Source organism: Euprymna scolopes, chromosome 17 (genome assembly GCF_053919585.1).
Source record: "Euprymna scolopes isolate OS-2025 chromosome 17, ASM5391958v1, whole genome shotgun sequence".
Taxonomy (NCBI): Eukaryota; Metazoa; Mollusca; class Cephalopoda; order Sepiida; family Sepiolidae; genus Euprymna; species Euprymna scolopes.
The window spans coordinates 78,243,869-78,263,296 of record NC_136498.1 but is presented as its reverse complement, the minus strand read 5'-3'; the positions used below and the strand labels follow the sequence as shown (position 1 = coordinate 78,263,296).

The window sequence follows — 19,428 nt, the reverse complement described above, 5'->3', positions numbered from 1 at the left end:
ATCCAATCCTAGAACTAAAGTATGTTATTAAAATATATAGGAAAAAAGCCTTAAGGAGACACACATTCATTGAATCGCATTTATTATAATAGATTTCCCTCTTTTTAGTTTGTATTCTGCAATCTCTTGCCAAATGTAATGTTTTGCCTAAAGGAAGGGAAGTGATTTTTTTTTTTTGGATTGGACAGTGCTTGTAAGTATTATTTTCTGGATTTCTTACAAGGATGGGTTTCCTGGAATTCTCTTTCTATTTTTCTCACAATCCTTTTTTAATGAAAGGGCATATCGCTTGAGACAAGCCACTTCATCCGAAGAAAGTGTCTCCACACTCGCTGATGTACTTTGAATATATGGCCCAGCTTTATTACGTTCCAGCCAGTCATTGTTAAATAAACATTCACTTGAGTAGTTGACAAGAAGAAAACATTCGAAGACGTTTATAAAATAACAAATGAAGCATGCATGGTTCCCTGTGAGTGGACAGTGAACCAAGCATAAAAAAAAATGACTAAGTTCAGCATTTGCCCCCCACTTCATTTAGCCCCCCCCCCAAATCCTCAGGGAATGTCAAATCCTGGTGAAAATAAATAAACGGTGCAGTTTTAGGCTTTAACGTAAGTAAATTTGAGTTCTGCACCATGCAAAAAAAGAAATGACTAAATCCATCATTCCACTCCCCCCCCCATCATTTAGCCCCAAAAGTCCCTATTTAAATTTAAGTTCAGCACCATGCAAAACCGCTAAATAGACTACACAGAAAATTTTCGACAAATATGGTAAAATAGTCCCAAAGATTAAGCATTTTTATTAACCCTAAAAGAGTCCCTGGGGCACACCCAAGAGTTATCGCAAAGTATAGACAAACAAAATTATATAGAAATCAGTTAGTTACAACTTTTTAGAAAGTTTTATAAAAATCCAAGGCATCAATTTTTTTTAATAATCACAAAAGTGTCAATTTTAGCCATTTTAACCCTCAAGGCATTCCTGGGAGGGGGCGGGGTATGGGGCCAACCAGATTTTTCCCAAAAAATCCGTTCTGTTACTTTTTTACTCTTATCATGTTTAATGTTTGTGCAAAATTGCAAAAATTCCAAAGTGTAGTTATTTGAGAAAAATACAGACAGACGAACGAATTTACAGGTCTACCCTCCTTTTTTTCAGGGGACCAAAAATTAATGTTTTTAAACAAATTGACATTTTCTTTCATAGATATATAGGTATTTACTTTCTTCTTACGGCAAAAAGATGTAACACAAGGTCATAAGGTGAGGGAGAGTCAAACCAGCGCCCCTAATATAGGGGCACTGATTTTTTTTAAATTGCCTAGGCAGCCCTGTCGGCATTCCCCAGTAAGGGCGCCTCAAGCAGTATGCAATAAACTTATTCCACCTGAAAGACTAGCAGCAACGACCATGGAGGGTGAATTAAAGAGAACCGCAGCTCAGCCTAACGAATGCAAGGTCATCCCCTATTCAAAAATGGCCAAGACTCTGTCAGACTATGTTGATGACATGCCCTTGATTGGCATGATTATAACCTACTCAAGCTGTGCAAGGTAAGTAATAAATATGTATGTTAAAAAACATTCATTTGAGCATTTGTAAAAAGAAAAACATTCCATTACCGTTATTCTATTATATTTATTTTATATTTATATGAAAAAAAAGGTTGTTTTCACTATTAATTACTAGCAGGAAAATCTGACGTTGCCCGGGATTGAATGATGATCAACGAATATTTCACACTCCCATATTTTTATTGTCATTGAAATCGATGAAATAACCCATTTTTCAATCAAATCGATTGATTGCCTGCTACAATTAGGGATCCCTCGTGATGCACTTGGAGGAAGTTTCACATTCCTCTCGCAGTGATGAAGTTCACAATATACTCTAGTCTGCATTGCATTTTAGAGAACCTATTATTAATTTCATAAAATTATTTTTATATATAATGGCTTGCATTTAAGTTAAAAATGCAAAAGTCAAGTATTATTGTGCAATTGTGCTTTAAACAGAAACATTCATTTCAAACGCACCCGTCATATCAAAAGACCTACTGTTGATTTTATATGTTGAGCCTTTTGGCTTGTGTGATAATAAAACTTCTCACATGCATTTGTGATCTTAGGCTGTGTAAGATGTTAACTTTGGTCAAAATCGGCTGTTCCTTCTTTCATCAGATTATTTCGATTATTGATACTTATCGAAGACATTCCAACACAAAATCTATCTAAGAATACTGCCAGGCACATAAAGTTCCTTTGTATGAAATTTCATAAAAATCGACCCTGCTGTTTATGAGTCCATGGGGACGAACTCACAGACACACAGACACACAGATGCACAGACAAAGTTCCTTTTATATAATAGTAGAGATAGAGATTTCTGTCAAAGGAAAAAAATACTTTTCAGATTTTTTTATGTATTGACCTACATTTTCATGTGTTTAAAATACAAAATTCACAGGAGCCATATAATAAATGTACACCAGAGGAAGTGGCCTGAATCAAGCAATATGCCCTTTCACCCCCCCCCTTTTATCATATTGTGTGTAGATGTGAAATTTTTTTGATCTCTATTCCCATTTTTAATTATTCAAATATTTTTAGTATAGCTCACATGTCAGAACATTTGATATTGTCATCTTTTTTTTTTTTTTTTAACTTTGATTCACCTCCAAACAAGGTACATTGCCACTGAAACATGAGAGTCTATTGTGAATCAAAGAACATTTATAGGGGCATCCGAAGTGGGGATTTGTGCAGCAAGATGTTGGTTCACATTACATTTAAACTTCTACATGTTAGGTATGTCTGGGTAACAGTGCACTGAGAGAAAATTCCAAAGGCAAATAGTACAAGGAAAAACACTATTAGAGTAGAAAGCTTTCCAGGATCTGATGATCACTACAGTGAAAGAGTTGGCTATAGCTGCTTGTCAGGTTGGCCAGGAGTATTTATATCGAGGGGGCACCAGTGCAGCAAGTTCGTCAGAACATATTCCATTAAAGTACCTGTAAAACAAGAACATGCATACAAAATGGTGGCGATGGGACAGAGGCTGGAGCCTGGTAGACAGTGTGGAACCTATTAAATTAGAGGCGCATCTATAGACCCTGTCTAAGAGGGAGAAGCTAGTACGTTGGTGTACCTGCCCAGATGTAACAACAGTACTCCATACATGAGCGAATGGTGGCTTTCTATAGATGTAGGTGTGAGAAGTTTTCTAACACGGTAGAGGGAGCATGCTTTCCTTGCATGAGCCTTGTGGGCAATACTCTGAACTATCTTTTAGGGGAAGCATCAGAAAATGACTTTTCATGCAACCCAAAAAAGCATGATATAAATCAGCAAATATACAGAGGCAGATGTTACATATGGTAGAAAATAGTATCTTTATTATGAATATTAGAAGACATGAAGTAGCTGATAATAGACGCAAAATAAACAAGTTTATTTCTGGTTTGAGTGTAAACATGTCCTGAGCTGCATGTTTCATTGGTGCATGCAAATAGCAGATGTTGCAGGTGATAAATATCCGGCCAAGAGAAAAGGGTTGAGATGATGGGCACAGGGAATTGAAAATATCTACCTAGCAACCTGGGAGATGTTTTTTTCTGTTTGAAATAAAATAAGTATCTTTTTAAACTAGATTTAGACAAAAAATCCCACTTGAGAAAGGTAATATCTTAGATTATCTGCAGATAAGTTCTTTGAATGGACACTGTCTAGCGGTTATCTCTAATGGATATCTCAAGTAGTCATCTTCTGAGTGGCTGAATGGTGACCACTAATAAGAGCCAGAATCTAAAATTTCTAGTTATGAGTGGAAAAACTTCCAGGATATGGGAAGGGGAGGCAGTTAGAGTCGGCCCTCTGGACAGGAGACAAGCTTTTTTTTTTTTTTCTGAGGGTTGACAGTCAGTTGGGTTGATGTGTTTGCTGGACAAAATGAGGCCTCGAGGCTTTTAGCTAAAGGATTGTATTGATTGGACATATTCTGGTTTGGTCAGGCAAAAATCTCCTTTAGCAAGAACGAGTACTATTTTAAGTCCAAAGAAGAATTTTTAAAGTTTTTAAAGTGGAATTGTGGCTTTTGTTTGGGAGGAGAATTCCTTTATTGCAATGATGATTAAATCGAACAACAACTTTGGAGTAGTATATCATGACTTGTGCAATGAACGTGCATATGCATGTCCGTATGTGGTTTCCATGGTAAACACAATACAGGGGATTTGAAAAACGAGTATCCAGATTAGAAGTCCTTACTAATAGATTCTGGTTATATAAAATGATGGTTGATAGGCTGAGGAAATATTTTGTGAAAGTTCATATTGTTTTGAGCTAAAGCTCAACTTATTGTCAGTCGGTCATTTGTTGCTTAGCATAATCGGACTACACAAAGGAGATAATGCATAGCATAATTTGGACACTTCTCAATAACTTCAAACTGGCGAGTGACATACAGCATTATTATATGATATTGAGTTGACATTTTCTGATTCAAAATCTATGGTGGTTATCATGACTATTCATTTGTTGTTGGCTAGAGAACGTTCTTGCATGATTTATAGTATTTTAAACTCCTCACTACCATTGTTTATATGTCTGGAATCAACTGATGGTTCTAGATTTTCAGCCAAATTTGAACTGGATTAAAAAAATGATTGCTGTAAATAAGTCTTGGACATAATACATGCTATTGGGTTATTTTATTTACCTCCTCTTCAGGAAGTTAGACACAAGGTCAAAGGGATTTGAACTTTGCACACTCAGGCTTTCAGTCCATATTATTAACCACTTAGCTACTGTCACCATGCTATTGAGTTATGCAGAAACGCTACTGTACTCCACAAGTGCCAGAAAACTATGCAATCTCATTTACATGAGAAAATCCTTGAGTCAATTTGAGAAAGTCTTTATGAGATGTCACTTTTTTGGTGTACTCCACTAGAGATTGAAAAAAAAAAAAAACTGTTGAAATATGATTCAAACGAACACTCAACTCTTAATTGCAGTACAGACAGTGGCGACAACTATTGATTTGTAGCTCATGATATTCTGTGAAAACAAAACCCAAAGAAAACTTATTGCACAAGCTCCATTGATCAGTATACAGATTAACAAGAGATGCATAGCTCATGGTGATTTCACTATTGTTAGCTGCACAGGTTAACAGCAATTCAAGGTTTAAAGACGTCGAATAGTTACAAGTTGCGACCATAATCATTTCCAATCTGGTAGTGTGCTCCCCAATAACTAACAAATTTCTAATTTTTTTGTTGTTCAAATTTTGTTGAGTTATCAGTTATCAAGGCTAAAGCCACTTAAAAATTAAGGAAACTGATAGATTGTCACTTGAATGATGATGAATAATATGAAAGGATTGAAAATAATGAATGGAATGAATAAAATTTGATGGCTGCAGAATCAGGGGTTATGAAAAGAGTTGAAGTTAGACTCTTAAGTTCTGAGTTGGAGTCGAATATTTTGATCTTCAAAGAATCAACACACATTTTAAAGTCTTCTAATATTCAGATAAAAGAATCAAGGTTGAAATCGTAAATGTTGGAATTCTAGGAATTGAACTATTTACCTTCCAACTCCACAATCCTGCTAATGAGGATAGTTTATAACAAGGAACATTATATTTTTATATGGCCATGTTGCATCTCTCAGGAGCAATCTTGTAGCCAAGTGTTTTAAAAATGGTAAGTTTTTGAAAAACATGAAGAAGATTCCTATCCATAACTTGCTAGATAGCTTAGAACAAATGAATGTCGCTAGACTTAGTGAGAAGTCTGAGGAAATCCTGGTGATGTTAATGACAGGGATGAGTATAGAAATATTAATGGATTGTTATATGGAGAGCAAGTAGATATCCTATAGAAGGAAAATTTTGTGTACCTATTTTGAAAGGTTCTACATTGTGAGGTGGTGGTTAAATTCCCTCCTGATTTGTGTCTAGATCTGCAGGAAGGTAAAAGACAATAGAAAAAGTAAAACTAAATGGAACTTCCATGAACAAAGTTTCTTTCCAAAAACTATCCGCCTGTGAAATACAATTCCACGAGACTGCTTCTCAGTTGACTATAGCATGATCGTTTGATCGTTTTAAAGTCCAATGTTAATAAATACTTATTGAGTTGCTTTCTTAAATAATCAAATTCAGACTAGTTTCAACCATTGTTACCAACCTTCATGTTATTTCACTGTCCTCCTGACAAATTCATTAACCCTTATCCTCGAAGGCCTTATGGACTTTCATAAGCGTTGATTTGTTAGTATATAAAAAATAAAATTTTAGTCAGAATAAGGAATTATGATTCATGAGTTAATTTTAGAGTGATATAGTTAAATGTTAGGAATTTACAACAATTTTATTGTTTATAACTAGCTTTGTTAGCTCACTATTGCTTCACTAAGTTGGCTACTTGAAACCAAAATGTAAAATATTAAACATTTTATTCATAAGTTTGTTGTAAACACAAAACAAACCCGCTTAAGCTTTTGCATCTATTCATATAAATAAACATTAATATTTATTCCTATAGATATTAGCCTTTTGATAATTTCGATACAAAGTTATTTACTTTTAAATAAGATTGTAAGAAATGAAAAGAAAAAAGGAATAAATTTGTCTTAGTCATCGTGTGCGTACATGTGTGTGTGTGTGTGTGTGTGTGTGTGCCTCCATACATACTCATTTTTTAAACTTGTAATTTTGCCCTTAATTTCATTTAAATTACCTCCCCTGAAAATTAATCAGAAAATATTTTAAGAAGGTTTAATAATTTATCCTTTTATTCATTAAATCACTTTAATTAATTATTTAATTAATATCAACAAGAATGTTCCATATATATGAAAAAAAAAATAGAACAATAAAATTACGAATGAATAACCTCAAAGATTAATTTATTATGAATTCTTTAAAAAATAGTTATGCAATTTAGAGTCCTCTCTTTTTGGGCCTTTTGTTTCTATAATACATACAGTATTCCAAAATATCTATTAGTGATTGATTGTAATATAGGAGTGATAAATGAAAAATACCTTTGTGTTTATCACTTGATTGTATTCAAACGTTTGTAGATAATCCATCAGCGTTAATTCTATTGTGATTACTAAGATACATTCGGTGTATTATCAATAATATTCATTCGTTCCGTGAATGTAGTCATAACAACTGATAAGGAGATAAATCATTTGAGGAAGCTTTCGTTCTATATATCAAGAATTAAACATGTTTATACTTGAAGAAGTAAAATATTTTCTATGAGTATATATTTTTTTTAATTAGAATTATTGTAGTTAAGAACTTTTTTTTTTAATCAAAGGTATTTTACTGAATGGAGGAATAGGAGACACTATGATTGTTCAGTGTTTGTCAATTATATTCTAATATTGCATGAATAAGAATCTAGTTTACCAATTAAAGCGTTGCAAAAGTAAGAACCTAAACTTAAAGGAGTGATCTCTATTTAACTAGGGAAGTTATAATGAGTGATAGATAATATTATAGATTAAAAGAAATGAAATACTGGTAGTGTGAGATAAAAATGTATTCGATAAAGAAGTCCCGGTGATTGATGAGAGAGTAATAGTAGATAATTGTGTGTGAGTAAGAGTTATGCCCCACTTCCTTTAAGTATAACTATTTTGTGAAAGTCAGGTAGGTTGAAATTAATGTAGGAAATTCTGAATTTGAATGAAAATGACTGGTAATTTCCAGAAACATGCAGCAAACATTAGCAGGAAGTATGCCCATATTGTGTTTACAATCCTACAGTGACTAGAGGGGAAAAAGCGACTTTATCTTATTAATATGTAAATAGATGTCCAATACGAGTGAAATCTCATTCAAAAAGAGGGTTACAGAGAACTTATCACTTTAACGTTTTATTCGCAGTCTTTTTATATTTATTCCTGTTTCACATTTTTTTTTTTAAATTATGCCATTTTCTTTTTTGTTTGTTAATGTACCAAATTATTATTACTTTTAAAAATACGATTTTGAAAGTTAAATTTAAATATTACTGTATTATTTGACCATTAAATTATTAATTAAAACACATTGTTACAAAATTATATATAAAATTATTGGATGTAAATAGATTCCAAAACAGTCAATATTTTAATATATAAGAATTTGCTAAACATTTTCAAGCCGATTTAAATAATTTTCTGCTCGACAGTTTATATGATTCCAAAATGTCTTCCAAATCTCGAAGGGTCATTTTGGTAATTCATTCTTTTTTCAACTATTAACAAAAGATTAAAAAAGCCAACATGTTTACAAAAGAAATGAAATTGAACTTTGGAGATCTAATTTCATAATCAAATTATTTTGAAATAGGATTTAAAAAAAGTTAATTAAAATTTACACTCTTGCATTTTTTATTTCAACTTTAACTTTTAAATTCAATATCGGTTAATATATATATATATATATATATATATATATATATATATATATATATATATAATGCTTGTTTGTTTGTTTGTTTGTTTGTGATAGAAATCGATACGTTAAAAGTTAGAACATTCAAATAAGTGTTGCGGGGCCGAATGTCGGTGGCAATCGACTCTACAACTAAAAGACGACACAGGCAAGAAAAAGACGAAAAACGACAATGGCAAACAAGAGATGACAAACGCAGTAGATACCATCGTGAACGAATATAAATCCATTCAGGTTTATTTTTCGTAAAGAAACTGAATGGTGGTAGGAGGTCTCAGGCCGAGGGTTGGAATTCAGCTAGTGTTTGAACTGACACGGCTATGAGGTCGTCGCTAGTGGCTACGGGAAACACGTGCTGGCTTGAGAAGCTGGACTGCTGGGAATCGAGCATGTCAATGGCGAGTGGTCGTTTCTGCTATTGCTGGGTTCGGCCACTATTGGGGAGGTAGTCTAAATCGTTCTGTGTGGACATGACTGCTGCTGAGTTGTATTGAGCCGCTGACAGACCCAACCTCACTGTGCGGCGATCTAGCTGCAATTGACTGCTTGTTGAAAGAAAACTGCTGTATTTATACCCGTCTGGCAGACATAGTTGTAGATACCGTGGCTTTGCAGTGCTGGTCGTCGTTTTTTGTTCTTGATTTGTGTTTGTTTTTGTGTCTTTAAAGTGCTGTAGGGAGTCATCTGTCTGAGGTTTATATTCATGTGTTATATCAATTGAAGCTGGGAAAGTTTATGTCTTGAATTTGGATCTTTTTTTGACGAGCGGTTTCTTTTGGTGGAAACTGTGACAAGGGCCCCCTCCTGGATAATTAATTATAAATCAATTACCAAAGAAATATTGTCGAAGGTATCTGCAAATGTTTTGCGAATGTACTTGCAAGGATCGTCAGAATGATGAGTGTGAGTGAGTTTGCACTTGTTAATTATATCGTCTGTGTTGTGGAAATATTTGTCGAGATTGATGGTATGCAGTGGTTGAAGTCAGTTAAACAAAGGGTTGCAAGCGAGTCTGCAGTGCCAAGTACAAGCGAGTCTGTATCAATGTCGATGTGCGCTGTTCATGTTGATCGGGTTCCCTATGCATTATTTGAATCCATGAACGTCCAGTGGTCAAGTTTTTCAATGTGCGCGTCACAGATAACTCGTTTTAAACTGGTGACTTCTTCCATAATGTCTAAGATCACGTACGGGGTTACCACTTAAAGTGGGGGCTGAATGTCGGTGGCAATCGACCCTACAACTAAAAGACGACACAGGCAAGAAAAAGACGAAAAACAACAATGGCAAACAAGAGATGACAAACACATTGGATACCGTCGAGGATGAATATAAATCCATTCAAGTTTATTTTTCGCAAAGAAACTGAATGGTGGTTGGATGTCTCAGGCTGAGGGTTGGAATTCAGCCGGTGTTTGAACTGGCATGGCTATGAGATCGTCGCTAGTGGCTACGGGAAACATGTGCTGGCTTGAGAAGCTGGACTGCTGGGAATTGAGCGTGTCGACAGTGAGTGGTCGCTGCTGCTACAGGGTTTGACTGTCTAGTGGGTCAATGGCAAGAGGCTACTGCTACTGCTGGGTTCGGCTGTTGTTGAGGAGGTAGTCTAAATCATTCTGCGTGGACATGACTGCTGCTGCTGAGTTGGGTTGGGCTGCTTATTGACCCAACCTCGCCGTGTGGCGATCTAGCCGTGACTGACTGCCTGTTGACGTAGTTGTAGACACTGTGGCTTTGCAGCGCTGGTCGTCGTTTTTTGTTCTTGATTTGTGTTTGTTTTTGTGTCTTTAAAGTGCTGTAGGGAGTCATCTGTTTGAGGTTTATATTCATGTGTTATATCAAATTGAAGCTGGGAAAGTTATGAATATTATTCTAGCGGGAAATGTACTATGCAGAGGGCCATGGGATAATTATTCATGTCGAATTACTTGTTGAAGCGCCGTTGCCTGTGGTTCTTACATCTGTAATTTGGATCTTTTTTTGATGAGCAGTTTCTTTTGGTGGAAACTGCAACATAAGTTTCAATAATGATTAATTTTTCAAAGAATCCACAGACCCAATAAAAATTTTCTTTTGATTCCATATGGGATCAGTAGAAGCAATTATTGGTTAGGTTCATAAAATAATTGAACTATACTAAAATGTAAAGAAACAAAATTTATTTTTTCTTCGTTTCATAAACAAAAATAAAATTAAACAAAGAATACATTTAAAGAAAGGTCTAAACAATTAAATAATTACTTTCCTTGGTATTTTTAATATTTAAAATAAACAAAAACGAAATGCCGTTTTACAGTTTTCTAAGAAACACAGCATCAATAAGTATTTTTTCAAGAACGTTATCACGCTAACAGTTTTTATTTATTACTTGGCCTCATATTGCAAATGCTATTTAAAACTTTTTTTTCAACTTAAAAAAGAGACAGGTGCTCTTTTAGTAGTACTGTACCAAATCGCTGGTTTTTGGAAAGTAAATTGGGACACTGAAGACCTAGACAATGGAAAAATACTCAAACCAACGGTTTACATTTGGTTTCTTTGTGTACATAAAGCATCCAGTTTTGTTTAACTTGATTAAAAATGATATTTAAATTTGGCTAGACTAATTTTTTTTATTTTTGCAGACCTGTGCATTATAATAATTGCAATACTATAATCAGCTTTGACTTAAGTCTTTTGATATTAAGGAATTAAACCATTTCATTGATTTTGAATAAATGAAAATTAAAAAGAAAAATTTTCTTCTAAAAAATTAATTAGAAAAAATATATGTACATGATTGATGTACATGAAGAAAGAAAAAGTAGACCGTGGATTTGAGATTATTTTTTTCGACTGTGTACGCTTTCAGCACCACAAAGCCATTTTTCAAAAGTCCAGCAATTTGGTACCGTGCTATTATAAGCGTTTCCAGAGACCTTGTGATCAAAAATATATATTTTTATCTGGACAACGCCGGGTGAATATCACTACTAGTAAATAAAAAATATTAATGTGCAAGTAATGTAGGGGTGAGAGAAACACAAACGCACGCGCGTGTGATCATACAGTTTTCTTGAAATAGAAATTAAGAAAACCTTTGTCCTCTTCAAAGATTTCCTTATTATCTAACAATCTCATGCAGACATAATTTTGTTTTCACGGCATTGTATTCAACAATAGAAGTTTTTCAAACATTGGGACCTTGTGTAAATTGAATTGACCATTCAAATCAAGTAAAATGTCAGCTTGACATTTCCAATCATCAATCAGTTTGCTTGTAGGCTAAGAAAACCAAGAAACACAATACTGCATTAGAAACCATATATCCATATAATAATATGCTAAGGTATTTCATATTCATACGTACGTTAACACGTTTCACACATATTTTTTTAAAAAGATGAGATCGTCGAATCAGTAAAGATGGTGATTGATATGACACCTCCGTTCAATCTCGAAAGACAATGTATACCTGCTGTAAAGATGTGTGTGAAATTGTGAGGCAAGGGTTACACAATCTCCAGCCATGCCTCTCCTTAATCAGCACTGTTTGAATCCAGTGGCAAAGAGAAGTCTAGGATGACTAGAAACAATGCCGAGAAAAGTGGAGAGCATGTACAGCACCTGGAATTCCCAACTGGTCACCAATTTTAGTACTGGCCAGGTAAATGTTGCTTAACTTTGGTGATCAAACAGAAACCGGTGTGTTAACCTGATTATGCCATATATTTGATTGGTAATTTACAAATATTCCTAAAATAAAAAAAAAATTCTAATTTTGCTCATTTTAAAATGAATTGTTCCCAAATCAAATTATGTTGTCCCATCGATTAAGACAATACCATTTTAAATAAATACATTTCAAAAGGTTATATTCGTTTTCTTGATTCAAAGAAGTTGGAGTATTGTGAGTTATATTTGAGCAAGATTTCTATATTTTATATATATGTATATTCTACATATACTTTTATTGCTAACATGACTTAACATAACATAACATAACTTCTTGGCACATTTTCAAATTCATCCTCGAGCACTCAATGCGTTCTCGCTCCTGGAATGGTGTGAGCAACCTGGGAATCCATCTGGCAGACACCTTATGCATATGCAAATCGTCATGAATGATAGTTTCCACAGACCCTGTACTAATCTGGACATCTTGGGCTATTTGGTGAATAGTAATGTGTCAATCTTCCAAAATGGCAGCCTCAACTTGACCGACAGATGCCTACATCAATGGCAGAAGGGGGGCGACTAGGTCTGGGAGCTGTTTTCACAGACTTCTGGCCATGTTTGAATTCACAATGCCAGCGTTTTACAAGGTCATATGATGAGGCATTATTACCATAAGTTTCTTTCATTTCATCAAAAGTCTCCTGTGGTGTGCATCCTTTCAAATACTAAAACTGGATCACTGCTCGGCATTCAACAGGCTCCATTTCACACCTGTAAAAACACCTGTAAAACAGAAACCACAATTAGTTCAGAGCCGTAATTTGCTACATAACCCGTAGAGATATAAATCATTGCACATGCAGAATTTCAGCTAGATCAGACAACTGGAAGTGGGCCAGGGGCATTACTTATTGCACTCCCCTCGTATACACAACCAAACAAGTAAACTTGACTGAAAACATACCTTTATCGATTAATACCAAAAATGGAGACAGTAATGAGGTGAATAAAATATACTACAAAATAAATAATACAGATGTGACAGTGATGCCTCCGTTCATTCTCAAAAGACAAAGAATACCCCCTGTAGGGGCAGCTGTGTTTTTAATTGTGAGGCAAGAGTTTCGCAGTCTCCAACCACACTTCTCCTGAATCGGCGCTGTTTGAGTCCAGTGGCAAGGAAAAGTCCAGGACCACTGGAAACAATGTCGAGATAAGCGGAGAGCACATACAGTGCCTGGAAGTCTCAAGTTGTCACCCATGTAGTACTGACCAGGTTTAACGTTGCTTAACTTTGGTGATCGAGTGGGAACTGGTGTGTCAACGTGATTATACCATATACAGATGACATGTCACTTAATAATAATATTTTTTAATTATAATTGTGACACTGGATCAGTTATATTTCAAACATTATAAAATAAAGTTTGAATAGTTTTTAAATTAAAAATCTTAAACATATTTAAAAATTTTATATATATTTTTTACATAGGAGTCAACACTTATTCAGCCCCGTGAGGCCACTCGAGGATATAAATTAATGAGTGTACAGTAGTCAATGGGACAATATCATAGTAATCGTTAGTAGTGGAAATTTGGTAAATTGGATTACTTAAGTGGACGGCTCATAAAGAATTTGTTTACGTTGGACTTGAAGACAACCATATTGTAGTCAGCTGGAAAGTAGGCAAACACAAGAGAGTTCGACAAGCGTGCAGTTCTAAGAAAGAAGCTTTGTTCATGAAATTTACATTTAGGTTTAGGCACAGATAAGAGTGAGGGAAATTATTGATAGTGGTTTCAGCTAGACGAGTGTTTTTGGTGAAAGTTTGGTGAGGGAGACCATAGATTGGAGCCCAGACGAGCACTTGTGATGAAAATAATGATAAAGGAGAGATAGGCTCGCAACACCTTTTCTGTGAGAAAGAAATTGCAGGGAATAGAAAAGGGCATCCTCCACTATGCTACAAAGTCTATTTTGAATTCTGTCAAGGCAGGATGAGCTGCTTCTAGTAGTTCCTGCCCAGATATGGTAACAGTACTCCATCCTTGGACATACCTGGCTCTTATATAGGTAGAGAATTAGATCAGCAGTGAGATATTTACTGGAGCGGTAGAAGAATCTCACCATTTTTCCAGCAACCTTGGCAACGGATTTGATGTACATGTTCCATTTCAGATCAGGAGTAAAAGTCAAGCCAAGAAGCTTGTCAAAACATGGAGCTTCCCCGAAATGAGAGCCATTCATTTCAATTGATGCCATATGGGGATCAGAGCGTTGATGATGTAAAGATAGAAGCTTGGTTTTAGATGCATTAAAAGTAACCAGCCACTTCTTCCCCCATTGCACTACATGCTCAAGATCAGAGGAGAGAGAATCAGAGAGAACTTGATTATTTAGGACTTTAATTTATTGCGATATATGGTAATATCGTCAACATAAATGTCTACGAATGATCTTAGAATGTGATTTGAAGGATTATTGATGCAGATCAGGAAGAGAGTTGGGCCCATGATGGACTCCTGAGGGAATCCAGCATTAATACTGTTAGCTTCTGATATCTGCCCATTAATCACTACTCTTATTAACCTTACTATCATATTATATACATAATACAAATAATAATAATATATATCAGTTATCATAAAAAAAAACATTTCCAAAAAATTTGGACCAGATTTTATCCCTACTATAGTAAAAAATAAATGTTCTGCTGAGCTAGTCCCTATCCTTTCCAGGGAAGCAAGATTCTGTAAAACAATTGATCGAGAACAAATTCCTTGCAGAGTCTTACTTCACTGAGAGCTAGAAAATGGTCTCTGTGGCACCAGTTTTTTATAACTTTGGCAAAAGAACTGCCCCCCCCCATTATCACTTCCTAAGTCTTCTCCACTAAAATATTTGAATCATTAATCAAACTATTTCACTACTTTAAAACTGTTAAACTTCTCTCTGACAATCTGTTCTACTGCAAATATCCTAACGAACAGTCATCTCTGACATACATATTGCATACTGGAGAAGTTAGCTGAAGCTAGGGTGGTAGTACTAGATATCTTCAAGGCCTTTGGTAACATTTGACATGAAAATTTCCTTATGAAAATCAAATCTTACTATATTACTGGATCAAAAAAAGAACCATGTCGTTTTTGATCCTTGAACCTATATTATTCTTGAGCTTGATAAACGACCTCCTCAATACAATCGCATCTAAGATGAGTGTATTTGCTGATGATACTATGCTCTGTTCTCGACATTAACACAAATTGAATGATCACATCTGAAGCAAGGCAATAGTTTAATCCTTAGAAAATGGCCTCTAGTCTGTTCTTCTTTCGTTTAATTTTACTTCAGTAGAAGTTCTCAAAAATCAAGAGGACCTACCTAGGGGCTAACACTTGATCTTTATATGAGATACATAGATATTAGAAGATTCCAGTAAACCCCCTTTATGTCTCAAATGTTGAGTTGGTAAAGAAGTTAAGCATATAAATTTTCGTTTCTCCAATTGACCAGTTAAACATGTTATGGTATATCTTGGTATTACTGGATTCCAGGAAAAAAATTCATCTAGTTTGGTAGAGTATCCAGCTTAGTGCTATTACTTGAGGCAACATTACTTGAAGAAGGCGCACCATTCCTTATATAAGCCACTGTGGGTTACTCATATCGAGGATGTCTTATTTAGGCTGCAAATACTATGTGATTTTGAATATTTAGTCAGGGTTTACTTGTAGGAAAAAGTATCCTCATGCCAGGTTGATAAACTTTTGTATGGAGAGACCTTAGACACTCGAGGACAGTGTCTAGTAGTCTAGTAGGCATTCAAGAATGGGGTCGAAAAATGGGTGGTCACATTTAATACTACCAAGACAAAGTTCATTTTTTAACAACTATAAGAAAACTTTCCAACCACAGATTGCCATGTCCGAAAACACCCTTCAATAGTCAACAGTGTGGTAGCTTTGTTGTGTATTGTAGACATCTTGGCTTGATCTGTTTCTTTCTCTCTTCAAACTAGTGCTTTTATGGACAACTATGTAGAAAGTTCTTGATTTAAGTTAAACTCCTCTATTTGATATTCTCAGGCAACATAAAATGATATGAGTGCATAGAGATGCTGCCAAGTCTACTGCAAAAAATGTGGGTTCCCCTACTGGGCTAGAAAACTTCTCACATCTGCTAGTGTCTTATATCTCTATAAAGCCACCATTTCCCTGTAAATATCTGAGTTGGTGCTTCAACAACTAGTTTCTCCCTTGCACAGGGTGAAAATTTTTTTTTTTAATCTTATAGATCCTGTAATGTTTGCCAATTGCACTACCAAAATCGCTGCTGTGTTTTACAAGTCCTACAGAATGCATTCAAATGAACTTTCTGAACTTTTAGCCTCTCAACATAAGTCCTTGCCGACCCACCTGACTAACAACAAAATCACACCCCTTCAGGGCAGAGGTTCCCATATACCAGAAAATATTTTACTCTAATAGCTTCTTTCCTGGGACCACTTCTTTGGAATTCCCTCCCTGCTTGCTGTTTCTCTAATTGTACCAATATGCATTAATCATAAATGTAATGTGAACAAACATATTACTTCATACCTCTCCACCCAGGCTGCACCCTTATAACCCCTTCCCCCTCATAGTTTCAATGGCAATATGCCTTGTTTGGGGACGAACAAAAAAAAAAAAGCACAAGCAAATAAAAAAGCTATTTTAGTGATAAACACTCATAGTTGTGGAATACTAATACAGAATAAAGCCCATGACCTAACGATTATTTGCATTGTTGCTAGTCTTGTTAAATCACTAGTTATACACAGCAAACACAAAGAAAATAAAAATAACAATAATCATCATTTTCATAATGAACAATATTTATTTACGAGAAGGAAAGAGTCTTTTTTTGTTGTTTTTTTTTTTACAAAGTGGTTACCACATATCAAAGCCTGGAGGCCACTCGAGGATAAGGGTTAATGCGTGTATTGTAGTTATTGGGATGGTAGTTTAGTAATCGTTTGTGGTGGAAATTTGGTATAATCAGATTATTTATAAGGACGGTTCAATTAGAACTTGTTTACATCGGACTTTAAGACAACAATATTGTAGTCAGCTGGAAAGCAGATCAGCGGAGCAGAGTTTCACAGACGGGCTGTTCTAGGAAAGAAGCTTTGTTCATTGAATCCACATTTAGGTTTAGGCATCAATAGATATATTGATAGTGTTTTTGGCTAAACAGTGTTTTTTGTTGTAATTTTTTGTGGTTGGAAGTGAGTGCATATACGTCATATTGTAGATTGAGAGTTCAAACAAAGGGAGATAAATTAGTAATACGTTTGAGAAAGTTATTATCCAGTTTAGTAGGAATTATATTAAAGTCTTTCACGTGAGAATGGTGTGTTATAAGAAAGAATAACAGTCCTGTTTAGATGCTGTTGGCATGTTAATGTTGCCTTGTACTTGCTGGTGATGCTGATGATTAAGCTTGCATTCAACATGACGTAACATTGCCATAACGTTGTTGTTGTTGTTATAAAAGAACAGATAAGTGAAATTGGTTGCTTTTTGGTGTTCGAACCTGATAGTACATCCTTTGGGTGGATGAATGGATGGATGAAAAATTGCTTAAGACTCGGACGTTTTAATTGGTACAAAAATGCCAGTCAACAGCTTTGTGGTGCATTGTAAAGATCCTGACTCTATCTCAAACTAGTGCTTTCATAGACAATTATGTAGAAAATTCTAGATTCAATTGTCTCTTGGTATACATGCATTTTATTGATCGATCTGTGGATAGGTAGTTAAGTCATGTATTCATGATTCATCCTGATTGCTATCCTTTAGGCGCAAACATCTGAGAATAGCTTGTTAAAAAATTTAGAAAATAAGCGAATACCAACATTATGGAAGAGAATGCTTTCTATAAACGACTTGCATTCAATGAAAGTAGAATTTTAACAGAAAGATTCAAAATAAAATGTTTAAAAAAAAAAAATCAAGAAAAAATGAAAGAAATAGAGAAAATTTTTTTAACTTACTTATTTTAAACTAATTGTATCTACCAAGTACTTTCCAGGATGCAGCGAAATCATATTAACTTTTAATTTGGATTTCTTTGTATATTTTTAAATTTAAGGTAGATAACTCTTATTATATTCTTCATTTAAAATGTGTTATCCCTTTTGCTAATTAGTATTTTTAGGTGATTAAATGTTTCATATTAGCAGCTATAGATTGGATTACGTAATTTTTAAAATAAATCAGAGGTAAATGAGTAATTAAAGGATTTTTAGGAGGCATAATATAGACACAACTTCAAATTTGAAAATTCAAATATTTCAGATTTGCATCGAATTTGATTTATAATCATTAGACATTAATTAAGCATGATTTTTTAAATTTCTTCTTAAGATGACTGAAATTTTAGACATTTTCTAGAATCACCCCTGGATTTTGCTCAAAATTAGAATAAGGATTCTGAACATATGGTTTAGTATCATTATAACTTTCATTTTATTCTTTATAGGGGTACATAAATGCGGTACAAAACTGTTCTGTTTAGGGAATTGATTTCATCCAACCTTGGAGTAGGTACTTGTCTAGTTAATCATAAATATTTGTGGACATTGGACATTAATGAAACCATTAAGTGATTTTCAAATATTTTTTAGTTTCCAATCCAAAGATGTTATTTTTGGATTTAGAACACCCCAAAAATTATAGGCAGCAATTTTTATAAAAAAGTGAACGTATCATTTTTTGGCAATTTCATGATATTTTCAGATATGTACAGGTCCTGTTCATTGACTTGTGAAGATGGTTTCACATTGGTGCTATACAGCACCACTAAATAAATTGCATGTCTCACAAAACCCTTGCACAAAAACAAAATTATATACCTTATTTTTTCATATTATTTTTATTATAGTCTATGTATTAAATATCATAATAAATATATTTTTAATACCATTATTAAGAAAAAAAAATGTATACTTCTTGAATCAGTTACTTACAGGTCTTATCTACTGAATAGTGAAGACGGTTTCCCATTGGTATCATACAGATGTCAGTAAATATATTCTCAATAAGTGTTACATTATTTATAACATAAGAGGCTAAATATGATGATGTCAATATTATAACATTTGGTGTTGGGACAATTAATCGGGAATCAGGAAAATCAGAACTTGGGGGTAGGGTATTGGAATTGATATTGGAAAAATTTGTGCCTATTTTCCAATGCCAAAAGCGATTCTTTTAATTGTGTTTTTTAGTAGATGTTCTTTAAAATAAAATCTTCCAT

The 19,428-nt window shown here is 34.4% G+C and overlaps 1 protein-coding gene across 1 annotated transcript in view; it reads left to right on the top strand.

Moving 5' to 3' along the window:
* The first annotated feature begins 306 nt into the window (after positions 1-306).
* LOC145296814 (COP9 signalosome complex subunit 5-like) overlaps positions 307-19,428 on the top strand; it is a 77,137-nt gene continuing 58,015 nt past the window's right edge. Inside the window, exon 1 of the mRNA XM_080142897.1 lies at positions 307-1,558. Coding sequence (XP_079999023.1) covers positions 1,416-1,558 — 143 coding nt within the window. The 5' untranslated portion in view covers positions 307-1,415. The remainder of the gene's footprint in view (positions 1,559-19,428) is intronic.